Source organism: Eretmochelys imbricata, chromosome 18 (genome assembly GCF_965152235.1).
Source record: "Eretmochelys imbricata isolate rEreImb1 chromosome 18, rEreImb1.hap1, whole genome shotgun sequence".
In the NCBI taxonomy this organism is placed as follows: Eukaryota; Metazoa; Chordata; order Testudines; family Cheloniidae; genus Eretmochelys; species Eretmochelys imbricata.
In genome coordinates this window covers 13,283,491-13,296,239 of record NC_135589.1, presented here as the reverse complement: position 1 = coordinate 13,296,239, position 12,749 = coordinate 13,283,491, and the positions used below count along the sequence as shown (strand labels likewise).

At 38.0% G+C, this 12,749-nt stretch overlaps 1 protein-coding gene across 2 annotated transcripts in view; it reads right to left on the bottom strand.

The window, feature by feature from the left end:
• The window catches only part of CLSTN1 (calsyntenin 1), a 61,792-nt gene that overhangs the window by 22,712 nt on the left and 26,331 nt on the right, over positions 1-12,749 (bottom strand). The window contains exons 3-7 of one of the 2 annotated variants that reach the window (XM_077837481.1): positions 6,876-6,905; positions 5,510-5,705; positions 2,787-2,995; positions 1,456-1,605; positions 1,166-1,351 (exon numbers count right to left, since the gene is read on the bottom strand). In XM_077837481.1, coding sequence (XP_077693607.1) covers positions 1,166-1,351; positions 1,456-1,605; positions 2,787-2,995; positions 5,510-5,705; positions 6,876-6,905 — 771 coding nt within the window. The remainder of the gene's footprint in view (positions 1-1,165; positions 1,352-1,455; positions 1,606-2,786; positions 2,996-5,509; positions 5,706-6,875; positions 6,906-12,749) is intronic. The other variant, XM_077837480.1, reaches the window with a different exon arrangement.

The following is a 12,749-nucleotide window of genomic DNA, read 5'->3' as shown; positions in this document are numbered from 1 at the left end:
GGAAGTGTCCCCCTCTCCCTGCCGCAGGACTGGTTGCTCCAGCCTCTGTCTGAACTTAAAGAGACAGCACGCCGACACACTCACTCTCCCCCCAACACACACACAGTATCTCGCACATACACACTCCCCCAGTACATGCTAGTTTGTCTCTCCCCCACAAATACTCTCCCCCAACACTTCAGTTGAAAAGTGGCTGGCAATCTAGTTGGATGCACATGGAAGATGGGATTGAGAAATCTGCATCATGTGATGCTATACCTGCCCCATGAGGCATTGCAAATCCTTCCCAAAGCACCCTGCCGCCAGTTGCACACAGAGGGATAGCTACCCACAGTGCACTGCTCTCCGTGTCAATGCAAGAGCTGCTAATATGGATGCGCTCTGCCGACACAGTGCGGACATGCAACAGAGGCATAACTTTTGTCGACGAAACTGTAGCGTAGACATAGCCTCAGTTAACATTTTGGGAGGAGAATTTCCTTCTCACACCCAATGAGACGGTTTGGCAACACAGGCCATTATAAGCATATGGCCAGACTTCCAGAGGTGCTAAACCACCCACAGTTTTGGGTGACTTCAACTGAAGGTGCTGAACATCATTGACAGACTGGCCCATAATTTCTATCCTTTCATTTTGCATCGGAGGGGCTCACAAATTTTAATCCTCCTAATCAGAGCATAGGTGAATGCAAAAGGGCCCTCTAGCCCCTATGCAACAGAGCATAGATTTAGCTGGTTTAAGTGAAGTCCTTCATTCCAGGACTTATTTTCTCCACTTTATAATCCATCTCTTCATCACGGCCTCTGAAAAGACACCCCCACATTTGTCCTGCATCTTGAAAAATAGGCAGTTTTCAATAATGATGAACATCCACACACACACCCCAGTCATTCAATTCTGGAGCATTTTTCACCAGTAAGAGAAATTACTGCCCAAAATAGGAGAATAGGGAGGTTAAAAGGGGACTACAATATGATTCTTCTTCCTCTGATGAGATAGTCATTTGAAAACATCAAGTTCAGTCAGACTCACCAAGTATATAAAGGTCTGCTAGATAAGATTTTGGGGCAACTTTTGTACTGACTCGTTATTGAGTCTGCCCATTCGTTTGATATTCCTTATTCTGACTTTTACTCAGTTTCAAACCAATCAATGCATTCTTACCACAGAGTCTGTGAAGGGATTTCTCAGAGTAAGTATCTCTGTCACAACCTTTCCCAATATGATTAGTCTCTAGTTCAACTGTTGCTTGTATAGAAGTTATGGGTTCATCACAGGTCTCCAAATGTATATTAGGGAATAGAGCCAGAGAACCAGTCCCAGGCTCATATTCCATTCTTTTGCTCCAGCCTGTATATCCACACAAAGAAATAAGATTAGAGATCTCTGGTGTTTACCAGTGTTTAACTGCAGTAAAGTAATAGCAGCTGGTGAAAGGAGGGGATTGAACTAACCTTGCCAGCCAGGCTTGCATGTAGGCTTAATGCTAATCTTCACCAATACATCCTCAGCAGCTCTTTTCTTCCCACAGTCATATGCAGTCACTGTAAGCTTATACTGGTGCTCCTTGCCATAGTTTAACTTTTCTGTATTTTTTATATAACCTGGCAAAAGTGGAGAGCCAATTAACAGCAAATATATGTTCATCTTTTAGACTCAGCTTCATTAAGTATACTTTTTTCCCCTCCAGGTGCTAAGACTTGGATGGTAACATGTAATTAAGCTTTAATTAACCCTTCCCTCAATTTATGTGGGTGTAATACCCTAAACAGCAAACTCAATTCTTTAAGATTAAATCCAGAAGATTAACACAAATAAATACAGCAGCAGATGCAGTCTTAGCACTGTCTTTTTGCAGCTCATTATGTTAGTGTAAATCTTTCAATAAAACCAAAGATTTAACTGTCTGCAGATGAGGAGTGAGAACTCTAACTGTATGTGGCCTTCACAGTTCAGGGAGCAAGTTAAATTTGTACTTTTCATTGACCACAGCATCCTCCACTCCATAGTGTAACCTCTCAAGCCCTCTCTGTGTCTTAAATAAGGTTTTACATGGTGTTTTCAAGCTTTATAGAAAGTTTATTTGTAAAACCAATCCTAAATACGGAAGAACAGTTATAGAAAGAAAAACATCTTAACAGCTGGTTTAGAACATGGTATATCTATATTGCTGTTTTTAAAAGACAAAACAGCAGCAGACCATAGGCTCTGTACTTCATGGTTAACATCCCATAAGACCTGAACTTGGCACCAGCTTCTTCAATAAAGCCCACAATTAAACATGCTACAGAAGTTTGAAAAAGACTGTCCTTCCTGACCAAAACAGCAAATGCCTTAGAAACTGCTCTCTTTGGTCCCTGGGTTCTAAAATATTGGCGGGGAAGGGGGTGTGTGGAAATACGGATGGCGCGCTGGACACGGACACAACACTTTCCAACAAAATAAAATTTCAGAAGCAGCAAACACTTGAAGTCACTGCTATTTGAGTGTGGCACTGAATGTAGACTTGTGGAAGCTAGATATGTTAGACAGGTGAAATAGCGAGGTTCATACTAACGGTGAAAGACAACCTACCTTATATTATATACAGTTCAAATAGGACTCTAAAATGCTCACAAAAACATGTCTGCTCAGTTACACTGTAGAACTAGATTATAAAATGGAGTGATTTAAGTTTGTAATAGAATACTCTGAAGCACTAATTTTATTTTGACATTGCCCAAATTTGAAACATTATTCTAAAGTACCACGTTAGAACAATTTCTCTCCCCTCCTTGGTTCTTACCATCTTTGTCAACAGCAAAGGGAACATCTGGAGTTACAATTTCATAGGTGCATATCTGGCTGAACTGGGGAGAACAATCTGCATCCACAGCTTCTACTTTCAGGATGTTGTCATACCTCTTCCCCTCAATAACTGTTGCTTTGTAGGACTTCTCTTTAAACACTGGAGCATACTCGTTAACATCATTCACCTGAATATGTACTGTTGCTCTGGAGAAGAGACAGAATGGTCAGCTTTTAACACTGGGTGAAATAGGAATGTTAGAGAGCTGCCATTCAACTAACATAGGAATGTCAGTTGAAATCTGGGGGTATGCTGGGGATCTGGGTGCTTATGGTTCATCTCGGTGGCCCAGGAGCAGGGGGAGTGGGGGTCTGGCTCAGCGCGAGTGTCTGGATGCATGGCTGGTGGGGGAGCAGCTCCGTGTACAGTGATTCCTCCCCCTGTAGCTGAAGGAGCGATCAGAAAGTAATTTTTCTGTAGGGAAGCAAAGAAATCTACAGGGGACATAAATCCTGCACATGCACAGTGGTGCAGAATTCCCCCAGGAGTAATAAGTCCTCAACACCCCTGTGCAATAAGTAAGTTATTGCCATTTTACAGAGGAAAAGTGAGGCAAAGAAAGGTTAAAAAACTAAAATTTGTGGCAAACTGGGAATAAAACCTCAATATCTGATTATTAATTGTGTGCTTCAAACACGCTACTATCCCTTTCTGCTATCATGCACCATCAGATAGCAAGCTTATACTACACCTAATATTATGTTTTAATTAACAATTTGTTATGGAAAACAAATATAAAATGACAATTAGAAGTCAGGCTTCAGACTACTGGCTCAATCAAGAACATTAGACTAGTTTTGTTTCAATAAGAATATATCAAGTTGTGTAAGTCAGCTAAAACAAAATTAGCTCTTTTTTTGTAGGGGTAAGTGAAAGGTCAGAGATTATGAAAATAGCAGAAAACCCATCTAAAATATTTTATCATGAGCCAAGTAATCCCAGAAACTCTGGGACACAGTGCCTTTCCTCTTGCACTTGTCACAGTGTGTGCGTAAATACAGAATGGAAAAATGTGTCAATGAAGAAAACAACAAAGAGCAAAGTGTGAATCATGGAACAAGTGTCAGGAATGTAAAAACATTAGAGAGAAACATTTTATTAATGCCTCCGTCCTCCAGAAGTAAATATTTCTAATGCTTACCTAAGAGTTTCTCTTTTAAAAAGGGGGCTTATTTTAGCCAATATGGCCAACAAATGCAGTGCAAAGAGACTCACTAGACATTTAAATTTCCTTTAATGCAGGATACATTTTCATCAGCAGGAAGAGATTAACTTTATTGCCACACATCAGTTAAGGAGATTCAGGATAGTACATTCTCAATAATTTGTATGAGAGTAACATATTTCAACACCAAGAGAATGAGCAATACAGAGCTGATGACTAAGAGCCTAGCCACCCACAAAGTGAAAGTGCAGTTTTTGACACCGGGGGTGGGTTTAAGCAGTCATTTATTGATGCTCTAGGAAGCAAGTATCACAGTGCTGTTGCTTTTTTACCCATGCACTGGGCTTGCTCTAAACTGTTGACTCTGCTTGTCTTCCCTTTTGTATCTAGCCAATGTTCCTTTTGGTGGGAACTGGCATTTACATTTTGTGTTTGGTATCAGAAGGGTAACAGTATTAGTCAGGATCTGTAAAAGCGGCAAAGAGTCCTGTGGCACCTTATAGACTATAACGTGCCACAGGACTCTGCCATTTTGTGTTTGGTCCGTCTCCTGCAGCAATGGGGAAAAGTGGCTGAAAATTGCAAATTCTACTACAAAATGAACAGCTGCTGTGCAGAGGGAGTCACATGAAGCCACACTTTACAGAGGATAGAATTCCACCCAGTCTCTGAAGTGGTTTGTAATCTTTTCCTTTTGAGTATTTCTTCAATAGTTGATTGTATTATCAAATATTTCGTTTACCTAAATATCACTTTTCCTACAGCATCTTTCCCTACGAAAAGGCTTCCCATGCTTGTGTCCCCTTTAACTTAGGTAAGATATATAGCTAGGAAAGTAATGACATCTCCTCCTGACCCAATCCTCATCTTGTTTATGCCCTTCTTCCCTGAGCACTACCAGTAGTCTGCCACATGCTATACAGACGTTTCTTCCAAAGTGCTGTATTATTTTTAAAGCAGATGTTACTATGTGGTTATTTCCTTTCCATCTACATAAAGAGCAGATTGCTCTGGTATTGTTGTTTTAATCTAGAAAGAGAGGAATCTTAAACCAACAATTTGATTTTCTATTCAGGCTGCTTGGAAATTATAGAAACATGTGTTCCTTTACCCCTCCACAATACTAACACCTATTGGAGAGATTTTCCTTGGACTACTCTTTCAGCTCAGTTTCCCTTGGAGGTCCTTGCTCTCATGGGATTTTAACTGCTTTCCTCAGTATTTCCAATTTAGCCTAATTTAGCACATTAGTTTCCTGTGGAACATCCGGAGGTGTCAATATGTCAAAGGACAAATAAGTCACTACACCCTAGAATTTACGTGTAGCGACTTCAAAGCAATTCTCGTTTTGCTTTGAACCACTTGCATTAATATAATTTTTAAGCCTTCAGAATCACCTGATTTACGTTCATTTCAAATATACAGACTATAGGCCACATCAATCAGAAGACTACTTAAACTGAAATTCCCCTCAGCCACCCTCAGATTTACTTACTTGTGGGATTTTTTTGCATTAGCGCCATCTGGTCCTTTTCCACAATCATAGGCCTGGATGGTGAATGTGTAGTCCTTCTGTAGTTCACAATCAAGTTTCTCTTTAGAGCGTATTATTCCCTCACCAGTGGATTTATCCACTACCACAGCATCAAAGGGGACATTTTGCCCATGAATTTTAAATCCACAAATCTCACCTAGAGATTCAAAGCAGCACAGGTTAGAATTTCAGTCAAAAACCTCTCCATGCATTTTCAAATGTAAATGACTCAGTATTTTGCAGCCAGGGATTTGTGAGGGTCTGTGGACAAAGCAAGAGCACTGTGCTTTAAAATGGGTGAGTTCCGAGAAATTTAGTAAAAAAAGCATATGTCTGCCTTCCAAGCAACTTGTTTACTTTGCATCCATTCATGCAGGAATACAAAAGAGAAACGTAGACAGGCATTTCACAGGAGTACTTGAGATAGCTCTAGGGTAAGAGTAGATCTTATGAGAGCATACAGCCAAGGCCACTGGTAATATCTTCTATGCCAAGCTACTGGGAATAGCTGAGCAGCTTGTTTACTTTGACCAAAGCAGAAGGTTAAAATGCACATTTACAAGTTGAGAGGTGAAGAAGCTTCAGGTAGAGGTTCAGCACCACAACTACAGAAATTCTGTCAACAGGTCAAAAGGACAAAGTCTTCCTGTGCAATGTACCTGGCTAAAATTAGGGAATCAAAATAAACTACTGAATGAGAAAGGTAGAAATACCAACTTTTCAGGCATCCATTTCAACACTGTCTACTAATATACCAATTATGTTAAATCTTGACAGTTATTTCATGTAGAGGGATTTACTAGATATTCCTTTCTAGTCAGACTTTTCTTTCTAACAGACCTAAAAAAGAAACCTAGAAAGTAAATCACTTTCATTATGTCTAAAACTATTTATAAACTGGATTATAAATCAGATCTACTATTACTACTTAATCATATAGTGAGGAAAGTGTATTGCAGGTTGTGGCTATGTTTTGGCAATTATATTACTTCTTCAAAAAATGTGTGGGAGAAACCTAAGATGCCCCAAAAATGTAAGCTACAAGTGAAAGTACTATTTTTTAACCAAAGCTTAACTGCAGTGTTCATATATCCTAAATATAATCCCAAACAGTTCAAATGGATGTCTGATTTAAAGATATTTCTAACCAAGGGTTTGGCTACATAACAGTTTCTATCAATATATTTTAAAATAGAAAAAAACTGGGAGAATAAAATGGGGGTAAAAGAGCATGACAGGATCTTCTGTTTAGGTGCTGATTCCCCATTTCATAACCAAAGTTAGTGGGTTAATATTCATAAAAGGGATAGAAAGAACCCTTTATCACCTTCTTTGGTGACTGTCACCTCAAAACTCTCTAAAGGGAGAAAAGATAAACCCAAGTCAGTAATACAGGAAAGACTGAAGAGGGAGCAAATAAGGAAAAAGTCAAAGATGCACACATTACACAGAAAAGCTTTGGACAAAATTGTATGAACAAATTCCAGTGGTCTTAACTGTTACAAATCTAGAGCCTCATTCACTAATGTGATTTAACCTCAGCCTTCAGTTTATCATACACTGAAATTCTCAGGTTAAATTAATACTTGCTTTCAGATTGTAAAAAGATTTCATATTCCCTTATTGGGTACTGGTGATAAAACTGGATATTCATGTGTTAAACAGGTAGATACTAAGTGAACTTCTGTGTTTTTGCAGAACTCCATCAAGTTGAATTCTCCACGGTATGCATCTGATGAAGTGAGCTGTAGCTCACGAAAGCTCATGCTCAAATAAATTGGTTAGTCTCTAAGGTGCCACAAGTACTCCTTTTCTTTTTGCGAATACAGACTAACACGGCTGTTACTCTGAAAACTGAACTTAGTGTACACTAGTCTCTCTATTTAAGGGATACATCCTGAATAGGGGTTTGGCTTTTTAAAATTTTTTGGCTTTTTAAAATTTTACTTAAGGTTATTATCCCCACTTCAGGTTTCTAAAGTTTTTTTTAAATCTAATTTACATTTCACCATTAATGAAGTTTACAGTTAACATTTCTCACAGCTTGAACAATGCAAACATTCATCAGTTTCACCACCAGGTTTTCATACTAAATGATGCAATGTATGGGGTTGCAGACAGCAAAGATTTCTTCATTGCCACTGGATTTTTATGTGTCCTGAAAACATTTCTATCGTATAGGTTCTATAATAACTTGTGTTCGCAAACTAAGTTCAATGTCAAATTTAACTTCACAGTATTTCTTTAATTCAGGATTTAAAATGAACATTTATGTTAACTTAAGCAGCGTACTCAACGTAAAAAAAGCTTTAACTTGTGAAGACCTTCCCCCCCCCCCCATTTTTTCATACCCTCAAGTATATTTTCCAGACTTAATGAACAAGGAATAATTTCCACTCCTCTTACCCAGCCACACTCAGCCGCTTAACTTCTTGAATCTGGACACATGATTACTAGATACAGCTGACAGTATGCTTTGTCCAAATAGAAATTATAGTATTAAACTATGAACTTGCACTTGTTACACACTGTTGAACATTACACTTTTGACTACTATGATCTTTGATCTGAAATGCAGTTACAGAAAAAGCCGACTCTTAATATGCAAGTCAAGTGGAACCAGTGTTAATTCTCATTTATTTTAGTAATACATAAGTGTGCAATAGTAAACTTCTAAATATTGGCTCTAAAAAGAGATTATCTATGCAGCAAACAGACCAATGCTATGTTTATAAGTACAAGACAAAATATTGGTTCAATACTAAAGCACACGTATCCTACAGGATAAAGGAAAAATTACTGCAGAATGCCTCACTTTTAAATAGTGGATCCTTATTATAAAGGAGCTAGTTTCTGAAATCACCTCTTACGAAGTTATCCCTGAAGACCACAGGTTTATAATCAGCTCCTTATTTTAATGCACCAGGTTTATGATCCCCTAGGGCTTCCGTACAAACTATTCCAAGGTATTTTACATAAGTATAATCCTGAATTTTAAGGTATTTTTAACGACATGATTATTCAAAAAAACCTGGACGCTTCTTAAATTCCTGGCTAAAGCTACAGAAAAATGACTATAACACAACTGCATGCTTTTAAGTACTGAGCACACCCCACCTAGGGAGTCAAGAATTCTGTGCAAGGCATTAAGGTTACAGAAGACTACATAACTGCAGGGCCATGATATGGCAGAATAACCCCAACATGCATTATTGGGCTTAATGTCTTGAAGTGTGTTAATGTGACAGTTGTCTTTATTAGGAGGAAAAAAAGAGCTGTTCAATTCTTGATGAACTGAACTCTAACTCTAGCACCAATGCCAATCTCTGCCACTAGGCAATTCAAGTACCACATTCCTTGGCATCCCTCCACTACAGTAATCCACAACTAATCTTCCTGATAAATACTCATGTGTCTCCAGATACTCCCAAGGGTATTAAAGTCTCTGCTCAAGATATACTACAGTTCAATTTATCAGAACAAGAATCTACCCAATATGTTAACTTTTACCATTTCATTGTAACGAGATCTTATTTTAATAAAAAGCCCATTTTAAAAAACATTATGGAACAAAAACTCTGACATTACAAAGAAAGGGACTTATGCATCAAAAAGCTGAAGCCCATAACGAACTGTTAGTTACGATAAATTGCTGTTAACAGACCATATGCAGCTTCAAGTTTGAGCAGAGCTTGTCAGATAATACCAGCTATTTCCCCCCAAATGGTCTCTAACATAAGCAGCAAAACAGAACATTTCAGTTTCCTAAAGTACAAAATATTTCAAGGGTGCAGGCTCCCTTTTCTCCCTCCAAGTTAAAGGTATTATTACAGAGCATATATCAAGATGGACAAGACAATGTGCAGATGGCGCACGGATAACATACACCTTAAATCAGTACAACTAATAACTGAGATTTTGCAGCAAAACTCAGGAGCCTGGTACATCAAGAGCTTTCGTATGATTAAACAATTCTTTTTAGTAAATTTCTTCATCCTGACACAGCAAAGTTAAGTTCCATATAATGCATCAAGCACTAAACCGGCCCAATAAGAACAAGCACCATGCTACATTATAACTACTTCATATAGCAATGCTTTTTGTCAGAGCTTTCTTATCTCATTCTGGAATTGAGGTGAAACATGGTTCCATCGCTGCCACACCCAGAAGGGAACAGAAATTAATTAGCATGTTGAATATTAGTTTATCATTTGATAAATTTTCATCTCTGTAGCTAAGCAAAACTTAGATACAGTTCAGTATAAACTGACAAGATTATTTATCCACCTTACTGAAGCCTGAAAACAGATAATCCAGTCTCCTCAAGGGCATTCTTTATCATGGAACCTTTTACTGTTTTGTTGCAGCACGCTCTGATGAGAGTAATATTTTTTAGGCTCTCATGGTATTATGCTGTACTTTGATGTAAAATACTTTACTGAAAATTAGTTTTTAAAATAGTAGAACTAGAGGGCATAAAGAGTTTGATGTCTAAATTCTTCTTAAAATACTGGTGTCAGCATCTCATACCAGCTCCCTTCCAAAGAGAAAAACATTTCTTCCAAAGAGGGAAAGTATGAATATGTTCTAACAAATTCCAGACATGTATCATTCTATTACTAGGACTTTGAAGTGTGGAAGTCATTTGGAAGCTCACCCTTTATACAAACTGTGCCACTCATCTACCCAACCTATCCTTTATTTAGAGCCACTATACAGTTGACTGCCGCATTACACATTAGCAGGCTGCAGACAGGACGTCAGCACAGTTCCCTGCCCTAAACAAACAAGGGCTGGCAGTACAGTGTGGAGAAAAACCAACAGCAGTCACCAACTGGAAAATGTGAGTTACACGCATCTCCAGGAAGGGGCTAACAGACGTGTTTTTTGTTTTTCAAGAGAATGAACAGAGATCTTACAAGAGCATTTTTCAGAGTTGCATACACATGTACTCTCTAAACACAAAGATTCCTAGTCCAAGAAATATTTTTGTGGGGGCCCTCTTTATATTTATTAATATGGGGAAAGCTAAATAACATGGTTTAAGAGTGGTTAACTACCACCTTTTAAAAACTCTATTATAATCATGCCGAAGAATCTTAATTCCACTAGTGGCTCATCTCAAACAAAGTCCTACTTTAAACCCATTTAAAGTCCATCAACACTGCAAATTCAACAGTTTTGAGGGACCCAGTGCCACAAGCACCATAAAAGCATAGTTCCTTATTGAAGTGTAGATAGAAGTTCCTTGTATGCTAAGAATTTAAGGCATTAGCATGATTTTTAAACACAGTTTGATCTCATTTATACTCAAAATGTGATTGTCCCAGGAAAAAAAAAGTTATATTTGACCATATTCTCCCAACAGCTAGATTTGTAGTGTAGAAGTGCTTTCACACAGGATTCACTGCACAACTTTGTCAGTCATCCTCCCCAGGCATTCCCATGATACATAATAGGGTATCAGCAAGATTTATTACACAAGGACTACTTTGACGTCAGAAAGCAAGACAAGGCAATTTGGTAGGACCACATTCAGATCCCTGCTTTTATTTAAATATGCTATATTCCATATGTCCAATCACTCAAATTAACTTGGAAGCAGATATTTGGATAATCACATTTAGCTTCAAACACCTGGGATTCTTTGAATGTGTAATCATATTTAAGCCATAATATTGGGAACCATCCATAGTGCAATTCAAGTGAGCAAAGCAATATTAATGAATCATAAAATACTGCTGTTCCTTGTCCCACAATTCAATGCATTATTAAAGCACATTGACAGGTTTCAAGATGGATAACATGGAGGATGATCAGAGTGGTTAAATAGTTCACTTTAAATATTTTAAAACCAAATTAGAGTTTAAGAAGTGGTTTAATTTCTACAAGCAAGGGCAGTTTATTAGAACTTCAGCTCTTTTAGGCAACACAAATTGTGCATGTCTAACCAATTTAAGTCTTTACCACTTAAAGCAGAATAAAACAATTAATCTGAAGCTCTTTGTTTTGCTATGACAACATCTTGTCACTGTTCTAACAGGGTTTCTCACTTAAACACCCACAAAAATGATGCTGGACAATGACAATACTATTCTCTGTTCTAAGATATGCATAAGCCACCACCAAGTATTATCCAGAATAGGTCATCATGCTGATTCAGCACCACGCCCACATCTTCACTCCTCAAAAGAAAAGGAGTACTTGTGGCACCTTAGAGACTAACCAATTTATTTGAGCATGAGCTTTCGTGAGCTACAGCTCACTTCATCAGATACATACCGTGGAAACTGCAGCAGACTTTATATATTCTCTGTGTATATATAAAGTCTGCTGCAGTTTCCACGGTATGTATCTGATGAAGTGAGCTGTAGCTCACGAAAGCTCATGCTCAAATAAATTGGTTAGTCTCTAAGGTGCCACAAGTACTCCTTTTCTTTTTGCGAATACAGACTAACACGGCTGTTACTCTGAAACTCCTCAAAAGGAAATTAGAGTACTGTCCTATTTAATGCTAGACAAATACTTTTAGAAATTCTCATAATGTATTTAAATTTACGAGTCCACCAGCTCTGAATACATAAAGGAAAGCCCTCGGCATATTTTGTTTATGTACACCATATAAAGTCTAGGATCTTAGCCAATTTGAGACTGTTGCCCTTCGGACTTTGCTAATTTTAGTTTCCTTGGAAGTCACAGTATTAATGTTTATTTAAACTCACAATTAAGTCAGCTTACAATTGTCACAGGCACTTGCTAAGGTAAAGCAGGTTTACATACATATTTTTACTGCTACCACTGCACAGGAGTTGTTTTGTAAAGTAACATGATGCTCTAATCTTGAACCTCCCCTTCACAAATTTGATATGGTATATGAACATATCCTGCAAGTGTTTTCTTAAAGCTTAATTATACTTTAAATGTACCAAGACATTTACTGCCCAGCAGATACAGAATACCTAATCTGTTGCTTTTACAAACTACTGCATAGCATCAATTGACTATTAAGGCAAGCATTTGAAGTATTTCTGAACAGTAAGAAAGAAGTCCTATCCTCTTTTCCTAATCAACAGGACGGAAGGTCTGTCTTCCTATATCATTATTAGATTATTTTTTGTTTAATAGTCTCTGTGCATACCTGTAGAACAACATGGAATTCTAAGAATACCCATGGTTAAGAATCACTGGGGAGGGAGCAAGC